Here is a 26,161-nt window from a genome sequence, read left to right as displayed (position 1 = left end):
TTTTAAAAACCCAAGAAATAGTAAGTTGTGAACCACACCCTCAAAATTATAAAAATATTTATTACTTGGCTTTTTATAGATTCCTCCATTCCTTCAAGTAAGGCTGCCTGGGTTCAAATCACAGCTCTAACATTTACTAACAGGTGACTTTGGGATCAGTTAACTTATTTGTACCCCAGCAAAATGGAGATTTTAAGAGCTCTCTCATAAACCATTATGAGAATGAATTAAATACATGCAAAGCACTGAGAACAATGTCTGATATATAGTGCTAGCTATTATTAGCTATTCCTATGTTTTAGAGTGTGTTATGCAGTAAAGGCACAGAAAAAGACAAAGCCCTCACTGTCATGGACCTTACAATCCAGTAGGAATTCCAAATAAACAATATATGGTATTATGGTATTATTACCATAATATTGTACATGAGAACATATAGGAATCTCTAAATTTGAGTTTTGGACAGGCTTTCTGGGGGGGAAGGAAGGTATTAGGCAAGAAGTGAGAAATGTTTCTGACTAAGAGAACAATATGTGCAAAGGCTTATGGAGAACGTCCAGCTCACGGGTCTTAGTATAAAGCCCACAAAATCATTTGGTCTGGCCCTGCCAAGTCATTAGGGGTGAATTAATTAAATGTTTGGCCAAATATAGCAGGCTGATTTGTAAGTTAATAATTTGGTATTGCCTGGAAATGGTGTTATAAATATCCAAGTGGCCCTTGGCAGAAAAAAGGTTCCCCATCCTTGCTTATGAATAGATGGGAATGACAAGGAGAATAAGACTCAATTTAGGGCAAATCAATGGTCATGAGCAATATCCTAGTATTCAATTCTCAGCCCTTCAATCAGGGCACACCATTAAATTTGGCATCTAAATCAGAGAATTTTCTAATAATTGAGGGTGAGATGATACTCTGATAACTTTTTTTTTTTAAATATATTTTATTGATATTTCACAGAGAGGAAGGAAGAGGGACAGAGAGCCAGAAACATCAATGAGAGAGAAACATCGATCAGCCGCCTCCTGCACACCTCCCACCGGGGACGTGCCCGCAACCAAGGCACATGCCCTTGACCGGAATCGAACCCGGGACCCTCCAGTCCGCAGGTCGACGCTCTATCCACTGAGCCAAACCGGTTTCGGCTGATACTCTGATAACTTTTGAAAGGGAAAACAGAAATCACTGTAAAACATAATACTTTTTATCATCTTTTACTAGTACTGTTAGCTTCTTTTCAGACACAGATTAAATTACCTCCTCCTTTTGGTATGCTGGTTAAAGGAAGAAGTTGTGTGACTTACCAAAGGGTACATGAGTGGGATTTGAATCAAGATCCTCTGGGACCAAGTCCAGAGTCCTTTACACGTTATGGAGCTGATTCCAGTTTCAGACACTGGTCAAATTGTTATTCTCCACAATGTTCCAAAATTACATTTGTGTTAGCAACTTTGTCCTTTAAATGCAAATATTTCCTGCTTCCATTCATACCTTAGTCTGAAATAGAATCCTTGAAATTCAATCAGAAGGGATAAAAAAGTCATTAAGGACAAAGACCAACTTAATGATCAAATATCCTAACAACATTCTGGACTATTTAGTTTAATTTGAAGTGGCCACTTTCCTCCTATCTAACCTGAATCTGTTGTGACTGCTCACTGAGAAAACACAGGCCTGGTTTAAATGATACAGAGTATAACATGAAGTTATCAGATTCTTCTAAGAGTTGTTAGGAGGTAGATGATGGGTATAAAGGTGGGGCAGTAGCCTGTAAAATTTTGCCTCTCTTAAAGTGTCTGTACAAAAAGTCATCTTGAATGATTTTTCTCCAATAGCTATAAATAAGAATGTTAATACTGTACCTAGATTTAACAAATCCAGTAGTGAAAAGTTGTGCCAAGAATCACTCAGTCATTTGGTAACCAATAAATTAGAAGATAAAATGGAAAATCTTACCAATATATTTACCAGCCCCTTTTATATAACTTTTATTATCTTTGCTCATGTTTTCATTCTGTTATTTGGCAAGTCTAAATGCTCCCTGCTAGACTTCTATAAGCTCAAAAATACTGACTTTTGCTTCATTCTGAGGATGAAATATGGGATACCAATTTCTGTAATAATAGTGTAACTATAATATAATTCAGCTGAATATTAGCCAACTTATAAAAAGCACAATAAACTAATTTTAGGTCAGCTATGATGCATCCACAATTAAGAGAATTTGCATTACAAAGGGGAATAAACTTAGTCAACAAAAGTCTGATTTCATCAGTTATTGTGAAAGAATATAGAATTATCAGCAAAGTACAAATGGCTTTGAGACTGACTGGACTCAGAACGAACACACAAGTAGCCTAATCAAGTCACTGGTTATAGTCTTCCCAAAACTAAGATTTGAACATAGCTGTTTAACCCAAAAAATTTACAGATGCAAAGTACCATGCATTATCCTTTCCTGTCCTTATGATATACCAGAAGCCAAATTATGTTTATTTATTTATTTATTTTTTAAATATATTTTATTGATTTTTTACAGAGAGGAAGGGATAGGGAGAGAAAGTTAGAAACATTGATGAGAGAGAAACATTAGTCAGCTGCCTCCTGCACACTCCCCACTGGGGATGTGCCCGCAACCAAGGTACATGCCCCGGACCAGAATCAAACCTGGAACCCTTGAGTCCGCAGGCTGATGCTCTATCCACTGAGCAAAACTGGTTAGGGCTCAAATTATATGTTTAATAATACCAATTTCCATTTGCATAACACTTTACAGCTTCTGAAATGCTCACAGATTTCTCATTCTAGGATAGCAAAGTAGGTCATGCTTATTATGTAGATGAGATATCTTTTTTTTTTTTTAATATATTTTATTGCTTCTTTACAGAGAGGAAGGGAGAGGGACAGAGAGCTAGAAACATCGATGAGAGAGAAACATCGATCAGCTGCCTCCTGCACACCTCCCACCGGGGATGTGGCCGCAACCAAGGCACATGCCCTTGACCGGAATCGAACCTGGGACCCCTCAGTCCGCAAGCCGACGCTCTATCCACTGAGCCAAACCGGTTAGGGCAAGATGAGATATCTTGAGCACAGTCTAAGTCACTTGCACAATGTCACAAAACCAACTAAAATGTAGAGGCAGATTTTTTTCAATATTCGTTCATTCAACAAATAGCTAGAATGCTAAGACATTGTTTTGGGGCCTACTCAATGGTAGATACATAAAAGTGGAAGAGAGACAATAAACAAGTAAACATACAGAACATAAGATTTTAGACAAATGCTTTAATTTTAGATAAATTTAGGTAGGTTTTAAATAAATGCTGTAAAGAGAATATGGTAATGGATAGAGTGTTGTAGAATGGCACAACCAGAGGTCAGAGATGTTCTAAGGAGGTTACATCTGAACTAAGGCCCAAATGAGCATGACAAATCACCCATGTGAAGGCATCCCAGAGGAAAAGTATAAAGCCCCAGGGGCAGGAAAGATCATGGACAAGGTGACCAGACAGCTGAAGTGGAGTAAGAGGGAGGAGAGTAATGAGGGAAGAGGGTATAGAGACAGTTGACTGGTTATATAGAGCCCTTAGACCACTCACTCCAGGAGGTAGGATTCAAAGTGAAATTGGAGACAGAGGTGGGATGATCTGATTTTCCTTTTAAAGAGATCATTCAAGCTGCCAAAAGAAACAACTGTAATACAATCCTCTAGCAACATCCCTTTGATATTCAAAAGTACAATAACAGTCTATTCCTCAGAGAACATTCCTGGAGAGTGGATGCATGGGTACTTGTTACCTTTGAGACTTTACATGAGTATTATGCACTTTGCTGTACAAAATTCCATTTTTAAAAGTAATTCATACGGATGTAAGGGTGGCAGCTGAAAAACCACCAGAACGCTTCTGTAACAGTCCAGGTGTGAGGTGATGGTACCTTGGGAGTAGTGGAAGTGAAAAGTAATGGAATTTGTAATATACATATTTCAGAAGTATGGTAAGTCAGTCTTCCTGATGGATGCAGGCAGGGGCAGGAATCAAGGCTAACCAGTGGTTCTCAATGTGGGATGGTTTTGCCTCCCAGGGGACATTTGTATTGTCTGAAGACATTTTTAGTTGTCACAATTGGTGGTGGGGAGTGAGGGAGGAGGGTGACAGGCTACTGGCCTTTATGGGTAGAGGCCAAGAATGCTAAACATACTATAATGCACAACAAAGACTTACTTGGCTAAAAAGTGTTACAGTGCTGAGGTTGAGAAATCCTGATCTAGACTGATTCCCATCACAGAATATCCATATTTCCAGTAGAATCTACAAAAAACACCCCAAAACCTAGAAATGGCATTCCTTATTTTCATTATTTAGAGACAAGTAAAGTTGTTGTATACATGAAATAAAGTTTATTTGTTTAGAGATCAATTAAATCACTGTGGTTAACTCTATGTTGATCAGGTCAGGTACATAAGTCTAACAAAATATAAAAAATCAATGACTGATTAATAAATGCCATTTGTTGAACACTTTCTCAAAATGCAAGTATAAAACTTCTATTTGGCAACACCGCCCAACACTGCTTTTAATTTTTCTACCAGCTGGTTTAATCTGTAGTCCAATACATCCACTACTTCTACAAATAAAAATTCCTCCCAAATCTAAAGAGATGGCTACAAACGCTGGAAAGATAATCAGACTGTAACTGGATAAGATGGGAAGAAAATGATAACCCACTTGTATGTATGTGCATATATCTGTTTAGTTATCTTATTTTGGGCCTTGAGCAAATGGGCACATTAGTTTTAGATATCAGAAGGCTGCAGCACGCATTTCTCTCAATTACTCTAGGACTAGCAATAGGAAAGATACTTTATAGACCTAATTAACAAAACACAAAATGCCAAAGTTGGTAAAGTTCATTTTACCTCCTTCTTTGTTACCTAAATGGAGAGAATCTGGAAAAAGTCACTGTAATAGTCTACCACAGCATCCTCCAAGTCTGGAACGGCTATTAACGCAGTAAATTACGTGCCACGTTACACTGGGAAAGGTCTGAAGATCTGAAATGATTTGGCGACTGAAGTAGATAACAGGAAATAAGAAAGTAATTATCTAGTCCTAAAATGACAGTTCAGAACATTACCTTCCACCAGGCGGGGCTGGGGGAAACTATTTCTAAGAAGCTACAAAGTCACTTTTGATGAAGAAAAGGATGTTGTTCTTAATTACAAGGATCTCAATGAAATTGGTCATGGACACATAGAATACTAGGTTACTAAATCTGGTTAAAACTGAGTTTTAGGAACAATTTACGTTTTTTTAAAAGATGAAAAGGAGGGGGTGGGGGGAAACAGCAGTCATATTATCACAGCCTCATCCACATTATTTACCCAAAATCATCTCACGTGGTAACAAGCCTCCAGCCTGAATTCACCCCCACTTGTGATAAAACTTTAAAAATCTAACAATCTAGAAGTAAAATACAAGGGCACTTTACTATCCTGAAAATCATGCCGAGTCCCCGCTAGACCGGGTGGACGTTTTCGGGAGCATCACCTCGCGGCGACCAGAGAGCGCTCTTCCCTGGTGGTCTACCGGCTGCAGTGACCTCAGGACACTGTAGCGTCGTCTTGACGCTCGTGACGTCACCCTCTTCCCTATGGATACGCAGAATTACCCCCAACGTAAAATTCACCGAAACTAACTCCCTCAGGCAGCGACCGTTAAGAAGCTTTTCTTCAGGCTTTCAGAAACTCGATGCTACCGCGGTCGCCGTGCCGACCTTACCCTCCCTAAAGGGGCAGCCACACACCTCAACACAGGAACGCGCGAGAGGGGCGCCCTAACAAACCACACTCTCGCGAAATCTTAAACACAATTCTCGCGACATCTTCCTGCGTGCCTGTCCCCTTTTTTTTAAACCCCACCCCTACACAGCTACTTGCTTAGAAACATCGCGAGATTTGCTGCTTTCAATCTCCGCCCCTTTACGGCACGATGGTCGCACAAGAATGTGATAGAGGCTCCACGGCCGCCATTTTCTTTCTTTCTTAGCAGTTGGCTGGGAGAAGGTCTCTGTGAAGACCGGTAGCGGCCACAGTAGGGTAGAGATGGCAGACTATTCAACAGTCCCTCCACCCTCCTCTGGCTCAGCTGGCGGTGGAGGCGGCGGCGGCGGCGGTGGAGGTGTTAACGATGCTTTCAAAGATGCGCTGCAGAGAGCCCGGCAGGTAAGCCGGGGCCGCGCGGCGGGATCCCGACGGCTCACGGTAATTGGTCGCTGGCTGAGTAGGCCGCTACTTCTTCGCGCAGAGGAGGAGGGAAGACATGCTCTTCCGGGCTCTGAAATGTGGGGAGAGTCACGTTTCCCCACGTTGGTGATGCCGGTCAGAGGCTAGAATTAGGTTTTGTGTTCTTGCTGTCGGAGCCCGTGGTAACCCCGACGCGTGCTGCGCTTGGATGGCCTTGGCTCTCTGTCCTCCCCTGCGGCACACGCGCTTCTTTCTCTTAAGGAGTGAGCGTGCCCTCCTCCTCAGAGTGAACATGGTTCCCGTGTGGTAGGAAGCGCGCCTAGTTTCACACAATAGTGTGGAAGGTTCTGGCAGTGAGTTCAGTTTGGGAGGGAAACCAGGGTCTGCCCCCCGGAGCCTTGTAAGGGGAAGGATGTGCCGTGAGAGCAGTCTTCACAGCCTCTCCTCGCAGTTAATCTTTCGGTGTCATTCACTCTCACAATGACAAGGAAGAGACTTAGCAAAGTACCGAACACCGGGTTGGAATTCTTCCTCATGGCGGGATTTACGTGCCCGTGTTATACCAGTCCTTCCCCCTTATTTCTCAAAATGGCTTCAGGCCCATTTTACCCCAGATTTCAATTTGAATCTGCCTCTCTGTTCAGAGTCGTAAACTGATCACCTCTTTGTATTACGTAGGTGCATACATTTGCCCCGAAGGCACTTCTTTCACGTACGAAAGCTTAAAAAAAAAAAAAAAAACATGTACCTCAAGAAGTAAAGATTTCTTAATTTGATCTTCCATCTTTATTGGGAAGTACGTTAATATAATTATAACTTTAAAATGTGTGATATTGGTCTGGACTTGTATGTAAGCAAAATTGAGAATCTTTTTCTCGTTATGACACTATGCATAATAGGTGCCAGACATTTTTAGACGTTAGTGTTAAACAGATGGTAATCAGAAACCAATTTTGTGCTATGCTTTGATTACTTAGGAGTTCACTTAATTATTTTTTACCCTCCACTTAAAGGGTTATTTCAGTCAAAATCCATAAAATCGGTAGTGATGTAACAAATCGCTCTTTAATTTTTATAATGTGAACACATAAATAAAAATGTACCTGTACTAGTTTATAGTCAGAATACTCAGAAGAGTCGAGGGAAAGTCATCATTAATACTAACGCTACAGTTTTTTCACGTAATTTTTATTTTTTCTGAACATGTTTTGAATAGCGACTGAGACATTTGTATAACAGGATTTATTTTTATTCAACTAGCATATTGAATTATTATGTGCCACACACTGTACTTAGATACTGGAGAATTTTTAAAAATATATTTCTTTATTGATTTCAGAGAGGAAGGGAGAGGGAGAGAGAGAGAAACATCAATGATGAGGGAGAATCATTGGTCAGCTGCCTCCTGCACGCCCCCCACTGGGGATCGAGCCCTCAACCCGGGCATGAGCCCTTGGCTGGAATCGAACCTGGGACCCTTCAGTCCGCAGGCCGACGCTCTACCCACTGAGCCAAGCTGGCTAGGGCAGATACTGGAGAATTTTTAAATGTGTGAATTGGGTTTCTGGCTTATAGGAACCAAATGCAAATGAGTGGTTTTCATAAAGAAGTGGACATAATAAGGACAGTTAATCTATTTGTTCTATAAACATTTATAGAGTTCCTACTAGGAGTTAAGCACTGTTCACACCACCAGGGAGTGGGGTATCTAACTGCCAAAGTAAAGGACTGATACTTTAAGCAAGGCATTAAAGAAAACTGAGTGGGAGTTTGACCAGTGGAGTAAAGAAGCGGCATGTGCAAAGGTATGAGGGTGTTTTGCAGTGACAACCCAAGTAGGAAGTCACTGGAGGATAGTGTTGGGTGAGGCAAGAAGCGAGAAAAGGTACAGATGGATACAACTGCTGAAAGACTGCTTTAATAAAAAGTAGGTTTCATGATTTGGCTAAGCTATAATTTCCTGGTTAAGTTAGACTGCCTTTTTAATGTGGAAATTGTCCTCAAACTGGAATTTTTTGTACTCTTTTCATGCCAATAGGTCAGCTGCCCCAATGCCCTTGATGTAACGATCCTTTATAGATAGATGTCTTTGCTGTAATAATTGGATTGTTTCTTTACAGACTAGATCTTAAATCTGAGGTTTCCAAATTTAGCTTCTGATTACATTTTAGGATGCTGCTTGTCTTATATAAGTGGAATGTTGGGAAGAGTACTTGGACTGAAGGAACAAGTTAGGTTAATATTTGAACCACTTTTTCCTAAAGGACGCTGAATTATATTTCCAAAATTCCCATCTAACCTTAAGCTTCATTGTTTTGTCCAAAGTATTATGCTGTGTTCTTTGGAAGGGAGAGTTACAAGAACAGCTTCTTATTCTCAAAGAACTGTATACCTATGGGCATTGTTGGCTGGACAGTTATTTGTTGGCAAGCAGGATTAAGTGATTAGGATTCCTGGTCCCTACCTAGTAAATGCTAGTGGTGGCATTTACACTAACTGATTTTTGCCATCTGGGTAATTTAGGCCAAGTTGCCAAATTTTTTCTATTTTCCCCCCAGAGAATGCTAGTTCTTTATTTTTACTGTGAAATTTATAGGTTTTTATAATACATTCTGTGAGCTAAATCCAGCACAGGGCACCAGATTAGATTGCTTCTCTAGTTTAGGGTTTCCAACCTGTACACTTTAGAAATTTATGTTTTTGTATTTCAGGTTGTGACTCCAAAAGGTGGGGTTGGGATTCTGGTGATCACATTAAATAATAAGTTCTGTCTCTGAACATTGGAAAATTAAAATGTACCTATCCACTTTTTTTTCTCAATGTTATATGAAGATAGAAGTGAATCAGACAGAGGCTGAGACTAGATAGATGAATAAAGTGGTAGATTACTTTCCTAAAGGGCACTGAATTATATTTCCAAAATTCCCATCTAACCTTAAGTTTCATATCCTTGTCCAAAGTATTATGCTATGTTCTTTGGAAGGAAAAGGTATAAGAATAGCTTATACAGTGGTAGAGCACAAGTTAGCAAAAATAACAAACTTCATCCATTCTGCTTAACTTCTAAATTAGTTATTAAGTACCCAGTCATTCTTTTTTTTATTATTGATTTGAGAGAGAGGAGAGGGAAGAGGGAGAGAGAGAAAGAGAGACATCCATTTGTTGTTCCACTTATTTATGCATTCATTTTTTGATTCTAGTATGTGCCCTGACTGGAGATGGAACCTGCAACCTTGGTATAGGGGACGATGCTCCAAACAACTGAGCTACCCGGCAGGGGCCAGTACTCAATTGTTCTTGATAATTCTTTTTTGATAATTATAAATTGCATTATGTTGTTTGAATGCAGTGAAAATTTTATAAAATACAATTGTTGATTTTAATCACCATTAATCCCATCAATGAAAACTAGCATTTGAGTATGACTTTTTTAAATAATTTGGAACAGAATAGCAAAGTTCGATTATGATAATAAGCAAAGTTTCCTGTTTGTAGAGAGGGAACAATGTTAATAAAATGGTGGCCTAGTAATATTTCTTGTGTCCTTCATGCATCTTCACATTTCTGGTGCATGGGAACCATCAAAACCTGGCCCTCAGCAGGTACTTAGTATTTATTCGATTGAATCAAGAAATATCTTTAATGAATTTAGGTAGTAATGAAATTTTGTTTTGAAAATAATTATGGTCTTGCAGAAATTCATTTGTTGAATACCCACAATATGGCTATGTCAGTCCTTAGGGATAACAAAGAGAAATCACATACCTTAGTCTCCTGCAGCAGGCAGTTTTCACAAATAGAATGTAACTACATATATCTTCAGCAGGACAAATAAAAATTGTTAAAATTTTAAAATGCAAATATTTGATGTCGCGCAGACGTTTAAATTATAATATGCTGATCTGTTTAATTAGCAATTAATATACTATGTTAGGCTCTGTGCTAAACTTGTATTCATTTAATTCTCACAACCGTCCTGCTAGGTAAGTATAGAAAAATGGTTATCTCCTTTGTATAGATAAGGTGAACCAAGTGCAGAATGCACAGGGAAATTTGGCAGGGACCCAAATTAGTTGAACCAGAATCACAATCCACCCAAATCACAGTAGTACTGCAAAGCCAAAGGAAGCATGTAGTGGACTGAAAATTAGGAGCTAGTCACCTTAGGCCAGCCGTGGGCAAACTACGGCGGCTCGTTCGGCTGTTCTATCCGGCCCGCGGAGCCGAAAGAGCGGAGGGTTCTCTTGCTCTCCCCTCCGCTCCTTTACTTTGAATTTATATTAGTTCACACAAACACTCCATCCATGCTTTTGTTCCAGCCCTCCGGTCCAGTTTAAGAACCCATTGTGGCCCTCGAGTCAAAAAGTTTGCCCACCCCTGCATTAGGCATTTAGGTAGTTTGCTTCTGAGAATCAGCTTCTGATTTTTTAAAAATAATCTCTAAAATCAGATAGTATGAGTAAATAATCTCTTAAATATCCAGAACTTTTGGGTAGTAGGAACAGTCTATGAAGAAAGGTGGAAAATGCTAAAACAATAAAACACAAAAAAATATTTACTCATTTGAGGTCCAAATGAAAAGCTTGAATTATTGTAAATTAAAATAAAAAATTGATTACACTTAATTGTCTAGTCTAGTAAGAATTTTATATATAGTTGGAGGTGGGATTTTAGGAACTACTGTTTCTCTTAAATTAATCCTCCTTTCAATGACTTAGGACAGCAATTCTCAACCTGTGTGCCACAAGAATTTTTAAACATTCAATACCTGACTATTTACTTAGGGATTCTGACCTCTTTTCCCTTAGATTGTCAAATGAAAATATGACAACAGCCAACTCAACAATAGCTGTCTGGTGTGAATAAACCAAAATTATACCTGTGTGTGTGTGTGTGTGTGTGTCAGATCAGAAAAAGTTTTGTTGGTGTGCCACAGAATTTTAGTAATTTATGTGTGCAATGAAATTTAAAAAAAGGTTGAAAATCGCTGACTTGGGAAATGTATGTTTTCTTTTGATTTTGGAGAATTGATCAAATCTGTATTGATGGCTTTTTTACAAAAGCTCTGATGTCTTTGTATTTTGAATTTTTGAGATGGTGTTACTGGTTCTTCTTAACCCTAAGGTCACCTGTTCGATCCCTGGTCAGGGAGAATACTGGAGGAAACCAATTGATGTCTCTCTCTCCTTCTCCCTCTCTATTGAATGAATAGGGAGGTAAAAATAAGTGTACTTTCTCTGTTTAGAAATTCCAAGGAGTGCTGCTTTGCAGATTTATAGAGCATTTATAAAAGCTAACTGTTGGAGATACTCACAGCCTAAACTATTTTCCAGTCATTGGTATCACTATTTTCTCTGGCCTAAAATACTTGCCTTAACATCAATGTCCATCAATACTGGCAGTGTAATTAAGTTCCTAAGGAACAATTCAATGCTAAGTGCAAAACTGTCTTGACAATTTGTGCTTACTATAGCTACAACGTTTAACATATTGCAGTGCTCTCCTCTATTTGACAAGCCATTATATAGACTTAGCGTAAAAAAAACAAAACCTTAAGGATGGAAAAGCAGTTTTCAGGTATGATGAGAAAATCTTAGAAAAGAAATAAGGTTTTAATTAGATGCTCAAAGATGCAAACAGGCTTTTAAGAAAGTGAAAGTTGATTAAGGAAGGTTAGATTGACCAAAGCTATAGTATACTTAATTCTAATATGCTTTTCTATATGTGTTTGCATGTAGAAAAAGGGAAATCTAGTAACCCTGGGAAATACAGTTGGTATGTGGGAACGTATGTATAAGTGATACATACTGGATTTATGACTCAAGTTTCTGAATATACTCTTACTTTCTCTAGTTTCCTAGTTATAATGAAGCTTGAGGTATAGTTGGTTTAGTTCCACATCAGGATATCTTTGGGGGAATTTCAGTTACCAAAAGTTTGATTTTCCATTTAATTTTTTATCATGGAACATTTCAAACATACTCAAAATTGAAAGAATAATGTAATATGAACTCTGAGCCATTCACCCACTTTAGTGATTATCCCCCTCATAGTAATTAGCCTGGGATTGTGTAGAAATTGGGATATCAGCATTGACTAACTATGTAATCTTAATTAAATTAACCTCTTTTAATTTCTTTTAACTGTAAGATAGATCTCTACTTCACTAAATACTTTCTGCCTCATAGAGATGTTATGATTATTCAATGACAAAATGAATATGAAACATTTATTTATAGTGTGGAGCTTGGCCTGTTGCTAGCACTCAACAATATTAGTTTCATTTCTTTCATAGAAAAATGCAGTAAATATCCATTGGTTGTGCCCCACTTGTGACTTGAGGCTGGTATTTCAAGCATGATGTTTGTTTAGTCAACTTCAGGCAATTATTTGGCCCACTCTAATAGTTTAGTCTTTAAGGATAAAATTAGTTATGTCTATTTCTGAGGCTTTCTTGCCCCCATGTTTCCTTAGTGCAAGATTGTCCAGTAGAAATATAATGCAAGTCACACATTTTATTTAATCCAACATATCTAAAATATTACTATTCTAATATGTGTTCAATATAAAAAATTTTGAGACGCTTTACATTCTTTAGTTAATTTCAAGTTTTTAACATCTGTATATTTTACACTTCAAAGTATACCTCCAATTTGGACTATTTTAAGTACTTAATAACCACATTGGCTAATGTCTGCCCTATTAGACAACACAGCCTTAGAGTCCCACAGGTATTCACATTCTCTATGCCCACACACATCATCTTCGGAGTCATGGGAGAGAGCCGTGGCAAAGATAGAATTAGGATCCAGATTTTCTTCAAAGCTATTTGGTTAGTCTTCTTAAGGTTCCTAATTGATTACTCCTTTGTTTGTTCTTGTATGAAAAGCTTAATTTCAGGTGATTATTTGTTAACTCTGGAGTTATTAATGGTAGTAATGTACTATAATTTGTCTTTTTATCAAATTAGTTACTATGTGATAGTTATTTGGCATATATAGGTATTAGGAACTATATGAGGAAATTGAGTACTAAATAGCATATAGTAATTATGGTGCTCTTCTTAATGATAGTATGTTTTTGTTTTTTAAGATTGCAGCGAAAATTGGAGGTGATGCTGGTACATCACTGAATTCAAATGACTATGGTTATGGGGGACAAAAAAGACCTTTGGAAGATGGAGGTAAATTATAGCCATAAGTATTTTTATTGTTTTACACAGTTTAGTTAAAATAATTTTCATAATTTTTCAAATGTTATTATTGTATTGAAACATTACTTTTATCATAAGATTCCTAAAATTGTAAGGCTTATATTGCCCTCAAAAGGAAAGGGGGAAAAAGAAACCTAGACAAGGTAGGTAAAATTTTAGTCAACCAGCCAGTTTTGTCTTATTAGAAAACATCATTTTTCTTCTTTTAAGATTGTGCCAGATTGACAGTTTGCACAGACGACTTGTTAATATTCTGGGGGAGGGGGAGTGAAAATTAAAATGTTTAGGGGACATTTCACAGGTTTTTCTCATCATACATGAATTAAATTTTTATATGCTATATTTTCATTGTTCTGCTATTTCAGATTTCACTTTAAAGGTTGAAGTTGCCAAAGTTTGCTATTCTAGTGTGTTGCAGGTTATACCATTGTATTGCTACATTTTTATTTATTTTAGTACCTTGTTTTGTGTTTCAGGTTTAACTCAATGTGGCTTAAAGCAGTAGATTTACAGTGCCTTGTATTTAAAAAAAATTATTGAAGTTTCTGAACTTAGAAGTCAGCACATATTTTTGTTTTAGATTTGATGTATGAAATTTTGATACAATTTCTTTTTGCCTTTTTATTTTTTTAAGAGGAGGATTCTGAATGAGCCTATAGAATGTATTTGTAGCTTTTGACCAGGACTACATGGTTTTATTAAGTGACTTTCACATTTACAGTGAGGTTTTAATATACAAAACAAAAATGAGCTAATGATGCTTCAGATGTTGTATGTAATGTATTCTTTTTATTTTATGTGTAGATGGCTCTTGGACAAGTCCGAGCAGTACAACACACTGGGAGGGAATGCCCTCTCCTTTTAAAGGCAGGAATTTTTATTTATTACCTGTGTTTAGTATGTAAACGTGAAATAAACCAGTGGATTCTGATATGGACACAGTATTTCTTGGATTATGTGTCTGAATTTTTGCTGTACAACATTCTGATGTTTAATTATTTAACTTTGAAGGGGGGAGGAGAATAGTACTTTATCAGTTGTCTATTCTAAGGTATGCATTGTATTCATCTGTAAAGGATGTAGATGAAGGTAGTCATGCAGTTGCTTTGAGTTTCTGCTGAAGTTTATGCCTTGATATGTTTGGTGAAGAACAATAGAACAGTTTAGATCGAGATTGCCTTGTAATGTCATTTTAAAGTTTATTTTGCATAGCTTTGTGGTCACTGTCTGATACACTCAACTTTTGATATGTCAACTTTTCACATTTTGATAGGTCTTCTTTTCTTCCAGTCTTCAGTTCCTACAATGGGAAGCATCATTAGCCTTTAGCATGTGATATTTTGCTAGTAACGGACCTAAATACTTTGTCTTATAACATTCTAAAGTGCTTAACATACATTAAGGTCAGTGATTTGATACAATCAAAAAGAATTTTTTTTAAATGTCTGTGCATCTTTTAAACATGAATAGTTTGGGCTACGTTTTGGCACTTTTGGTTCAAGTTACACCATACTCTCAGCTATTTCAATAAATGTTTATATTGATATTTATTCTTGCTTGGGCAGGGGGGACTGATTCATATATTTGTACTTATTGGCAAAAAATTAAAAGACACTTAATTTTGCAGATCAACCAGATGCTAAGAAAGTTGCTCCTCAAAATGACTGTAAGTATTCATTTGAAGTTGGGTTAAAAAAATAAAGTAACTGGATTTTAATTAGGATTTTGTTTCTGTCTTTTGTTGGATATCTTTGAAGTTAGTTGAAGGCCATGAATATTATGTTATAATGAATTTCTTTGTAGATATGTGCATCCTATCTTTATTATCTTTCAGTTATGGCCAGGTATATATTAATGAGATGAGACCATTAAATTATTTTATATAATCTTTTTTGGCTCTATTTCTTTATTTTACTTTTTTTAAATTTTGTTTTATTGCTCTATTTTTTAATCTATACTTGCACCACTTGAAAAAGGACAGGTGTTTTTTTCTATGTCATTGCTAGTAATGTCTGCCCTTTTACTGACTTTTTATTTGCCTACTGTCAATGTTGATTTAAGTATTCTGCATAAAATTTTACTCTCTTCAAGGTATTATCTGTGCATCAGGGAAATACTTTGGAATTGCTTGATAAAAGTATTAAATATATGTGAACTTAAATTTATTTAAACTTTTCAATTTTTATTTAATTTTTATGGTAGCTTTTGGGACGCAGTTACCACCGATGCATCAGCAGCAAAGGTATAGTCAAATGCTTTTCAACTGATTTGCAAGTTTTAGTTGAACTGTATGTAAAAACACAACCAAGTTAGTGTACGGTGAATATGTGTCTGCCGTGTGTGTGTCTGTGTGTTTCATTTCCTTCGACTTAACAAGGTAATACAAAATGATCATTTTTCTTTTTGAGTGACGTACATTTGTAGTTTGGAAGGATGGGTGTAATTAGACACATTTTAGAAGAAGTAAAGTGAATTAAAATACCATTTTTAAAAAAAATTAAAATGACTTCCCTCAACTCTACTCCAGCTTTTTTGCATGTCTTCAGACTGTTCCATTCATCATACCCTCCTCATTTGATGTGTGTTACCTTAAGATTCTAACTTTACTCAAGCCATATTTTGACTATAAACAAACATGTTCCTGGAACCCTGGTTTGAGCCATTAGACCTCCATTTTCATCAGTAGAGTACCTTTTATATGATAATAAATTAACTTTCTTTGAAGGAAGATGTTAGTTTCTGGTTTGTTTTTTTAGCAGGTCTGTAATGACTGAAGAATACAAAGTTCCAGATGGAATGGTTGGATTTAGTAAGTAACCTAGTTTCTAAAGCTTTGAAAACAGTCAAAACATACTTGGCAATCTTTCAGCTAATAATTTTCTTTCTAGTTATTGGCAGAGGAGGTGAACAAATCTCACGTATACAGCAGGAATCTGGATGCAAAATACAGATTGCTCCTGGTAATGTTATTTTCATACTGAATAGAAAGCTAGCATATTTTTAAGCTTCTAGTGAAAATTATGGTATGTGTTAACCTTTTCTTAGCCTTAAACTTTTTTGTTTGTTTGTTTTATATTGTAGACAGTGGTGGCCTTCCAGAAAGGTCTTGTATGTTAACTGGAACACCTGAGTCTGTCCAGTAAGTATGAATATCATGTGTCTAAGGCCAGCCCCCTTCTTCCTACTGAAGGGCATTGCCTTTGCAATTGAACCAACTTCCTCCTGCACTGTTAATTTCCCCTTCTTTTCTAGATAATTTCTAATAGCATACAGAAAATCTCACATTAACCAAAACCATCCCTGAACCCCACATTTATATTTCTCTGCTCCCTTTTACAACAAAACTCCTTAAATAAAGAGGTAGTTCTACTTTGGTATATCATCTGCCTGTTTTCATTTTGTTATGACCTTACACCAGTCAGGCATTGATTCCCACTGTTCCGTTAAAATTGGTCTATTCGAGATCATTACTGGCCGCTTCCTCATTCAGCCTGTCAGCACTGTTTGACACAGTGGACCACTTGCCTAGATACCTACTTCTCTTCTCCTCTTTCTCAGTTTATCTTGGTTGTCAGCCTTATCTTCCTGGGCTCAACATGAAAGTGCCACAAAATTCAGTCCTCTTACATTATATCTACACATACTTTTTAGATGACTTAATTTACTCTATTAACCTTCATTTAACACATAGCTTTATATACCATAGATTTTATGTTCTAAATTTTTATCTCCAGCCTTGGTCTCTTTTTCTAAATTCCATGCTCATATCCAGCTGCTCAGTGCACCTCAAACATTAGATTGTTAGGAAATGAAATCATAGTTTTACAGCCCATTCCCAGCTTGCTATTATTTATTTATATATGTATTTATTTATTTATACTTGTTTATCTCTTAACATGTATGGCAACTCTTTTAATATTTTTTATCTCTCTTACTCCTCATTTATCCATAACAGCCGTGGGCAAACTACGGCCCGCGGGCCGGATCCGGCTGTTCTATCCGGTTCTCTTGCTCTCCCCTCCCCTCCTTTACTTTGAATTTATATTAGTTCACACAAACACTCCATCCATGCTTTTGTTCTGGCCCTCCGGTCCAGTTTAAGAACCCATTGTGGCCCTCGAGTCAAAAAGTTTGCCCACCCCTGATCCATAAGCAAGTCTTGGTCATTTTTTATTCCTAATTTATTTGAGATCCAGCCTCTTTTTGCCACCTTCTATACTACCGCCTTATTTGTGATGTGATTTGCCTATATTACAACGTGTTCTCCCAACTCATTCTGTTCTAGCCTCATGTAGCCTCTTTTATTCTTTCAGCACATCAAGCATGCTTCTCATTTGAGGTCTTTGCACTTTCTATTTCTTCTTTCTGGAACATTTTCCCCCAGGTATTTTCACATTCCCTCCCCCTCTTCCTTCAGGTCTTGGTTCAAATGTCTATCAGTAAGGTCTGCCATATCTACTTTCCATAAAATAGCATCCCTTCACACACATACACATTCTATCCTTATTCTGCTTTTGATTTTCTTTATAGCCCTTCCCAAATGACATGTAATTTATTTAACATGTTATTTTTTAATATGCTTTTATTTATTACAGAGAGGAAGGAAGGAGGGAGAAAAAATTCAGTGATGAGAGAGGATCAATGATTGATCCACTACCTCGTGCACAGCGCCTATTGGGGATCAAGCCCACAACCCAGGCATCTGCTCTGACTAGGAATCGAACAGTGACATCCTGGTTCATGGGACAACGCTCAACCACTGAGCAATGCCAGAAGAAACTCTTGTCTGTTTTGTTCAGTGCTGTATCCCCATTAGCTAGAATGAAACCTGGTATATAACTGACATATCTTATGTATTTATTGAATGAATACATTTTAACATCTGAGTGACCAAAGTGATGGTTTAAAAATATAAATATTGCCCGGCCAGGTGTGACTCAGTGGTTGAACATCGACCTATGAACCAGGAGGTCACTGTTCTATTCCTGGTCAGGGCACATGCCTGGATTGCTGGCTTGATATCCATCCTACAGGGGCCGTGCACGAGGCATCGGATCAATGATTATCTCTTATGATTGATGTTTCTACCTCTTTCCCTTCCTCTCTGAAATCAACAAAAATACATATTTTAAAAAACATTTTACTCACTGCTCATAAGAATCAATTTAATATTGCGGTAACTTTGGAATTTGAGTGCTACTTAGAAATTCTGGATTCTCAAAAATATTTAAAAATTGTATACCTAGAAATTTGATTGAATAGTTTCAATCTTTGACCCTAATGGCATTTTCTTTTAATTGAAATTATTAAAATTTAGCTTTAAGCCACCTAAACTGGAATTGGAAGAAGTAACTGGTTATATTTTGTATTTCTCTTTGATAAGCTTTGGTGTATATTACAACTTATTTGACTGTTAATTTATTAACAGGTCAGCAAAACGATTACTGGACCAGATTGTTGAAAAAGGAAGACCAGCCCCTGGCTTCCATCATGGCGATGGACCAGGAAATGCAGTTCAAGAAATAATGATTCCAGCTAGCAAAGCAGGATTAGTTATTGGAAAGGGGGGAGAGACTATTAAACAACTTCAGGTATTATTATTTGTAAAATGATTACTATTCATCTGTTTTGAAGCCGGTTTCCTTCTATTCCCCTTTTATTAATACTTCTTTTTTTATGATGAACAGGAACGGGCTGGAGTTAAAATGGTTATGATTCAAGATGGACCTCAGAATACTGGTGCTGACAAACCTCTTAGGATTACCGGAGATCCATACAAAGTTCAAGTAAACAAGTTTATATTTTACAAAGAAGGGTTGGGGTGGGTGCAGAATAAGCAAAACATGTATGAATAAATTGCAATGTTTTGAGACATGCTTTCTAAATTGGGTAATTTTTTTCTACTTCAGCAAGCCAAGGAAATGGTGTTAGAGTTAATTCGTGATCAAGGTGGTTTCAGAGAAGTTCGAAATGAGTATGGGTCAAGAATTGGAGGAAATGAAGGGATAGATGTAAGTAAAAATATTCAGAAATGGTTTTGTGCTAATGTATAAGTAAAATAGTGTTTTTCCTGTTTTGTATTACAAAGCCTACTCTAACATTGTATCCTCTTTTTTTCTCCCAGTTTCCACCTTAGAATATAGTAGTATTTTTTGTGTCTTGTTACCCTGTAAAGATTGTTATATATATTTTTTATGATTTGAGGCAGCTTGATTTTCAGTAAATGGTTTTTTTAATACTTGGTCTCCTTTGCATCAGGTCCCCATTCCAAGATTTGCTGTTGGCATTGTAATAGGAAGAAATGGAGAAATGATTAAAAAAATACAAAATGATGCTGGTGTTCGAATTCAATTTAAGCCAGGTGAGTACGTACATTTAATTTTCTGAGTGTTGGTAGCAATTACTTTTGACAGTGACACATTTAACGTTAAATTAATCCATTTTTCTTTTGTTTTGAAGATGATGGAACAACACCTGACAGGATAGCACAAATAACAGGACCTCCAGACCGATGTCAGCATGCTGCAGAAATTATTACAGACCTTCTTAGAAGTGTTCAGGTTGATAGAATACTAATAATTTCTTTGTTTTATTTTCTTTTTTTTTTTTCTTTGTTTTATTTTCATTCAAAAAATTTTTCTTCAGCTTCAGCCAGGTGTCTCATTTGATTAGAGTGTCATACCGTACACCAAAAGTGTTGCGGGTTCAATTTCTGGTCAGGGCACACACCTAAGTTGCAGGTTTGATCTCTGGTTGGGGCCCGTACAGGAGGCAACTGACCAATTTTTCTCACATTGGTGGTTGTTTCTCTTCCTCTCTCAAATCAATAAAAACATAAGCTTGGTTGGAAATTTTAAAAATTTCCTTCATCAAATCTGAAAGCCCCCCTTTATTTTATATCAGAATCTGTTTAATAACTAAAAAGTTTGAGCCAAAACCGGTTTGGCTCAGTGGATAGAGCGTCGGCCTGCGGACTGAAAGGTCCCGGGTTCGATTCCGGTCAAGGGCATGTAACTTGGTTGCGGGCACATCCCCAGTAGGGGGTGTGCAAGAGGCAGCTGATCGATGTTTCTCTCTCATCGATGTTTCTAACTCTCTATCCCTCTTCCTTCCTCTCTGTAAAAAATCAATAAAAAATATTAAAAAAAATAAAAAGTTTGAAGTTGCTTTAAGGCACACATCTTGGAGCAGGAAGGCAGCTAGCTACCTTACTCATTCCAGTATAAAATGAATAAATGGTGGTTATTACTGGCTGATTACTTTTACCAAGTTATCTCCCAACTTTTCTAAATTTCTAATTTAGAAAAATAGACATGTAACTTATTATGGAAAGAAGAGTATTTTTATACTGACTTCGTTTCCTGTCTTTCTCTTTAGGCTGGTAATCCTGGTGGACCTGGACCTGGTGGTCGAGGGAGAGGTAGAGGTCAAGGCAACTGGAACATGGGACCACCTGGTGGACTACAGGAATTTAATTTCATTGTACCAACTGGGAAAACTGGATTAATAATAGGAAAAGGCAATGTATTTCAAACTCTTAATCTTTTAATAAAGGGTTAAAATTTTAACCTATTACTTAATTTTTCTGATGATATATCTGTTGCTGTTCTAAACAAGTGGGAGTGATTTTTCCTGAGCTGTATTTTAGTAGAAAAGTGTTATGTTGATGTGTAACAACTAAAACATAAATGAGAAGGGCCTTATATATACTTAAATAAAAAGAGTAGGCTTTGATTCACACGGGCTTCTAGAAGAGACCAACAGCTTATTATTAGTGTAAGAAACTTCTTTTGACCCCAAAAGTGGTCTGGGTGTTTTTGTTTACTTTGCTATTTCCTGATACACGTGTTCAAATTTTCAAATTTTTTTTTTTAAATATATTTTTTTTATTGATATTTCACAGAGAGGAAGGGAGAGGGATAGAGAGTTAGAAACATCGATGAGAGAGAAACATCAATCAGCTGCCTCCTGCACACCTCCCACTGGGGATGTGCCCGCAACCAAGGTACATGCCCTTAACCGGCATCGAACCCGGGACCTTTCAGTCCGCAGGCCGACGCTCTATCCACTGAGCCAAACCGGTTTCGGCGCAAATTTTCAAATTTTTTTAATGTGTTACTTTATATTGCTTGTAAAAGCAGTTTAATTGAACCAAATATTTTGATTTTGATAAGTTGTCCATTTTAAGGTTAGGTACAGATATACTAAATAAATTATGTCTTAAAACTCAAATGTATTTTAAGAGAAGCATGAAATGCTTTATACAGTTTGATTTAAAGTATAGAATAAATGGAAAATCTTAATAGAATATTGGCAGATGGACTACTGGTCAAAGCTTAATGACCCATTTAATTGTGACTAAGTTTATTGAAGTAATATTGGTTAATGACATTATATAAACTTCAGGTGTACATCTATATCTATATACCCTATTTTGTACTCTACCCAAAGTCTGATTACTTTCCATTGCCATATATTTGACCCCCTTTGCTTAATTTGCCCTTCCCCACTGGTAATCGTCATTCTGTTTGTATCTATGAGTTTGTATTTGTTAGTTCGTTTGTTACTTTCATTTTATTTTAAAAACCTTTTCTTGTATCCTTTGAATTCTTAGAGAAATAATTGTGTTTTGATTTTAGGAGGTGAAACCATTAAAAGCATAAGCCAACAGTCTGGTGCAAGAATAGAACTACAGAGAAATCCTCCACCTAATGCAGATCCTAATATGAAGTTATTTACAATTCGTGGCACTCCACAGCAAATAGACTATGCTCGGCAACTCATAGAAGAAAAGATTGGTGTGAGTATGCTTTAAACTTCAATTTATAGCATAGGTTCTAGTCTAGAATTATAGGGCTCATTACATAATAGATAACATAAACAGAAACGATTTTCCAGTAATGAAAGTAACCTAATTAAATATAGTCATAAGTGTTTAGAACCTTATATTGGTGTGGGTAGATAAGAGGATAGCATTACTTGCAGATATGTTAAGGTTGGCAGAGAATTGTGAAACATATTTGAAGGATATAGTTAACAGGAATTCAGTGTTTTTTACTATATGTGGCTTTTACTATATGTAACCCTGGTGACACAAAGATGAATCAAATACATCTCACTTTACAGTAGAAATTTATAAATCCTAATTCTTAGGCAGTAATCTGGGGAGTTTTAAATGTAGACTACTTGGGTGCTTTCCACCTCTACACTTTAACACGCAGTTCTCATTCAAAATGTCTGGAATAGAGCCCAACATCTACTTTTAGAAAGATGGTCCAGGTGATTCTGATGCATGGCCAAGCTTGAAAATGTTTCTGCTAGAAAAGTTTCCTGGTGGTAGTACAAAAATATATAAAAAGTCTTGACTGTTCTTTCTTATAAATGAGGTAAATAGTGCTTTACTGTTTTCTTTTACTATAAAGAATATAGGGTGTGAGCGAGCATCTTAAACTATTATTAATAATTAGAATTTCTTAGAAAAATTCTCCTTGGTGTTTGCCATGCTGTGGATGGGGTGCAAAAGAAATTTGACACTGTTTCTGTCTGGGAAGTCAAAATAAATGTACAAGAAATACTTAAAGAATATCTTATAAAAATGTTCACAAACATTGTATGGGCAATAAGTGTAATTGCACAGAGACATGAAGAAAATAATTGTGAACTCAGTATGGCAGAGATTAATGCAGAAAAATGAATAGCACATCTTGGTTTTGAATTTTACTATTCTTTTACTATGCATGGATTAGGATTCCTTCTGGATTGGTGGACAAACAGAATAGAATGTCCTAGAGAAGTTAAACAATCTGAGTTCAAAATACTCTGGCCCTTGCTGGCATTGTCCAGTGGTTAGAGCATTGGTCCACACACTGAATAGTCTTGGGGTAACATCGATTGTGTCTCTCCCTCTCTTCCACTCTCTCTCAAAATCAGTGGAAAAAATTCTCAGTTGAGAATTAACAAAATAAATACTCTGAATTATTTACTGACTATGATCTTGGGAAACCTAATATTCATTTTTGCCTTAGTCTGTTACCTACTTAATAGGGTTTAGGGATTAAATTATTTGAGTATGAGTGTGTGGTGCATGTGTTATACTTAAAAGAGTGCCTGGCACGTATCTCTATGAAAATATTCCTACTTAACCCTGGCCAGTGTGGCTCAGTTGTTTGGGCGTCATCCCATGACCAAAAGGTCACTCACTGGTTTGATTCCCAGTCAGGGCACATGCCTGGGTTGTGTGCTCCATCCCCAGTAGGGGGCTATAGGGGGCTGCCAATCGATGTTTCTCTCCCTCTGAATAAAAACACATTTTTTTTAAATGTTGCTATTTTTTTCAGGTTTGTTTTGTTTTGTTTTGTTTTTTACTATTTGGAAAGTATGGGTTATAGATAATACAATGTTAGAAGTGGGGGATGGTGACAGCAATTAGAGACATCCTAATAAAAGGAACTTTAAAAATCATGAAGGTTAGCCCTGGCCAGTGTGGCTCAGTTGGTTGGGCGTCTTCTTGTGCATTGAAAGGTTGGTTCAGTTCCTAGTCAGGATCCATGCCTGGGTTGTAGGCTTGATCCCCAGCAGGAGGCGGCTGATCAATGTTCCACTCTCACATCGGTATTTCTCCCCTCTCCCTTCCTCTCTCTAAAAATCATTTTAAAATATTTTAAAAAGAAAAATATCACGAAGGTTAGCTTCGTTATTTTGTAGTGAGAAAAATGACAACCAAATGTAGTTTAAAAACTATTTTGTCCAAAATGTCTCATGGTAAATATTAACTGAAATGAAAGGAGTGTTTTAGGGCAGTTAAATCTACTGGTCTTTACAAGTTAGATTAATAAAAAGAAGACATCAACTAAGTATTTTTTTTAAATATATGTTTTTATTGAGTTTAAAGAGAGGGAGAGGGAGAGACACATCAATTGGCTGCCTCCTGAACTCCCTTTACTAGGGATTGAGCCCATAATCCAGGCATGACCCAGGAATTGACCTTTGAGTTGTTCGGCCATTGCTGTTTTTCTGATTTTTGTAAGTCGTTTTGCTTTTTTGCAGGGCCCAGTAAATCCTTTAGGGCCACCTGTACCCCATGGGCCCCATGGTGTCCCAGGGCCCCATGGGCCTCCTGGGCCTCCTGGGCCTGGAGCTCCAATGGGACCATACAACCCTGCACCTTATAATCCGGGACCACCTGGCCCTGCTCCTCAGTAAGTACTGAGTTTTGTTTGTGCTTTTCCTCAAAGATTCTAGCTTTTGTAGGTCATATACTTACATTGATTTATATCTTTTCAGTGGTCCTCCAGCTCCTTATGCTCCCCAGGGATGGGGAAATGCATATCCACACTGGCAGCAACAGGCCCCTCCCGATCCAGGTAAAAGATGTTTATCATCCTTGTGTAATTTGTATTGTTTTTTACTCCTATTACATTCTTCTATTTTCTAGTGTTGTTTCTACATTGTGTGCCATTTTCTGCACATATTTCACTCTTTCAACACGAGTGTTAGGTTCTGGTTCTACCCCAGTGTGTAAGAATGGTGTGAATATGGTCTGTTGTCATGGAACCTTTTTCGACCTGCATTTGGCTTTCTCTACTTTTGAAATTATACAGCACAGTGCTAAAAGCCAAAAGCTATAGGAAGGAGTGCAATGTCTTGGGCTTTAGGTACTAGTGCCATTTCATGTATATAGTATGTTACGAGTCTAAATGGAGTGTTTAATATTTGGGCATTAAACTCCTAAGTTCTCAAATAAGGTATGTAAGTTGTCTGTTTTAGTATTCTAGATACATTAACCTTACCTGTTAATAAAAATCAGGCCTGTATTTAATATCTGCATGTTAAAACTCTAAAATATATTTTTTCAAATATTTTCTCTGTTCAGATCTGGATTTTATATATATATTACATTCTGTTCAATTCTTTGTTATTTTTTCCCCACTATGGATGGTCAAAGGGGCACTTATCGAAACCAATTAACAATTGTTTATGATTATTTTTTTCTCACCTACTACCTACCTTTAGGCCTCTTTCACTGGAGTAGTTTCTAGGAAGGTACTAAATGATGGATTCCTTTCTAAACTAGTTAATAGTTGTATTTTTAAAAACCTAAAAAATTAGGTGAAACACTGGTATTTAAATGTGGCCCCTATATTCTATAACATACTTTAATTTCAAAGGAAGTGTATTCTTTGGAAATGATGACACAGCATGGCAGTCACCCAATAGCCACAATATCCACTAAACAACTTGAGTGCTAGAATCTGGGTGTGCAAAGAATAGTTTATATTCTGTAGCAGAAGAGTGCATTTCAAGTGTTAGCAATAATCTGATAGAAGGACTTATAGAAGAGTCAAATGTGATTTACTGTGTAGTCTAAAGTTAGTCTTTTATGAATGAAAGGATTTTCTTCCCTCTTGTAAACTAATTGGGATGGTGTGATAAGCAGAAGAATCACCATTTAAGAGATTCAACAGGTTGGGTAAGTTAAGGGGCAGATTTATATTGGGCAACTTGGATCTGCAGAGTAGCACCTATGAGCACTGTTTGGGTAGGTAGCATGATTGAGAAAATGATGGGAATAGAGAAGTGGTCTCTATCACAATCTTATTTTCCCACTTGGAGTAGTAATGAAGTAACAATTGGTTAATGAATGTGGTTTCTAGCATTGCTTTGGGGAAAGAAAGAATCCATAGGCTAAAGTTAGATATTGC

At 37.0% G+C, this 26,161-nt stretch overlaps 2 protein-coding genes across 35 annotated transcripts in view; one reads left to right on the top strand and one right to left on the bottom strand.

Moving 5' to 3' along the window:
* The window catches only part of DNAJB4 (DnaJ heat shock protein family (Hsp40) member B4), a 53,806-nt gene extending 47,950 nt beyond the window's left edge, over positions 1-5,856 (bottom strand). Inside the window, exon 1 of one of the 2 annotated variants that reach the window (XM_080654993.1) lies at positions 5,494-5,856. The gene's annotated coding sequence lies outside the window, so the exon portion shown is untranslated. The remainder of the gene's footprint in view (positions 1-5,493) is intronic. The other variant, XM_080654994.1, reaches the window with a different exon arrangement.
* A 121-nt stretch (positions 5,857-5,977) lies between these two features.
* FUBP1 (far upstream element binding protein 1) overlaps positions 5,978-26,161 on the top strand; it is a 39,964-nt gene continuing 19,780 nt past the window's right edge. For 7 of the 33 annotated variants that reach the window (XR_013959900.1, XM_080655578.1, XM_080655574.1 and 4 more), the window contains exons 1-16: positions 5,978-6,226; positions 13,340-13,430; positions 15,088-15,126; positions 15,663-15,702; positions 16,217-16,269; positions 16,349-16,420; positions 16,542-16,599; positions 18,889-19,051; positions 19,148-19,246; positions 19,370-19,471; positions 19,719-19,821; positions 19,920-20,020; positions 20,838-20,979; positions 22,100-22,260; positions 24,507-24,658; positions 24,744-24,823. Coding sequence is in view for 28 of the 33 variants with exons in the window: in XM_080655578.1 (XP_080511704.1) it covers positions 6,107-6,226; positions 13,340-13,430; positions 15,088-15,126; positions 15,663-15,702; positions 16,217-16,269; positions 16,349-16,420; positions 16,542-16,599; positions 18,889-19,051; positions 19,148-19,246; positions 19,370-19,471; positions 19,719-19,821; positions 19,920-20,020; positions 20,838-20,979; positions 22,100-22,260; positions 24,507-24,658; positions 24,744-24,823 (1,576 nt within the window). In the remaining 5 variants the exon portion in view is untranslated. Of the gene's footprint in view, positions 6,266-13,339; positions 13,431-14,264; positions 14,328-15,087; positions 15,127-15,662; positions 15,703-16,216; positions 16,270-16,348; positions 16,421-16,541; positions 16,600-18,888; positions 19,052-19,147; positions 19,247-19,369; positions 19,472-19,718; positions 19,822-19,919; positions 20,021-20,837; positions 20,980-22,099; positions 22,261-24,506; positions 24,659-24,743; positions 24,824-26,161 lie in introns of all 33 variants that reach the window. The other 26 variants (XR_013959901.1, XM_080655596.1, XM_080655594.1 and 23 more) reach the window with 10 other exon arrangements.

This window comes from Plecotus auritus, assembly GCF_963455305.1.
Source record: "Plecotus auritus genome assembly, chromosome: 2".
NCBI classification, from domain to species: domain Eukaryota; kingdom Metazoa; phylum Chordata; class Mammalia; order Chiroptera; family Vespertilionidae; genus Plecotus; species Plecotus auritus.
The sequence above is the reverse complement of the archived record's forward strand: the minus strand, read 5'-3'. Positions and strand labels throughout refer to the sequence as shown.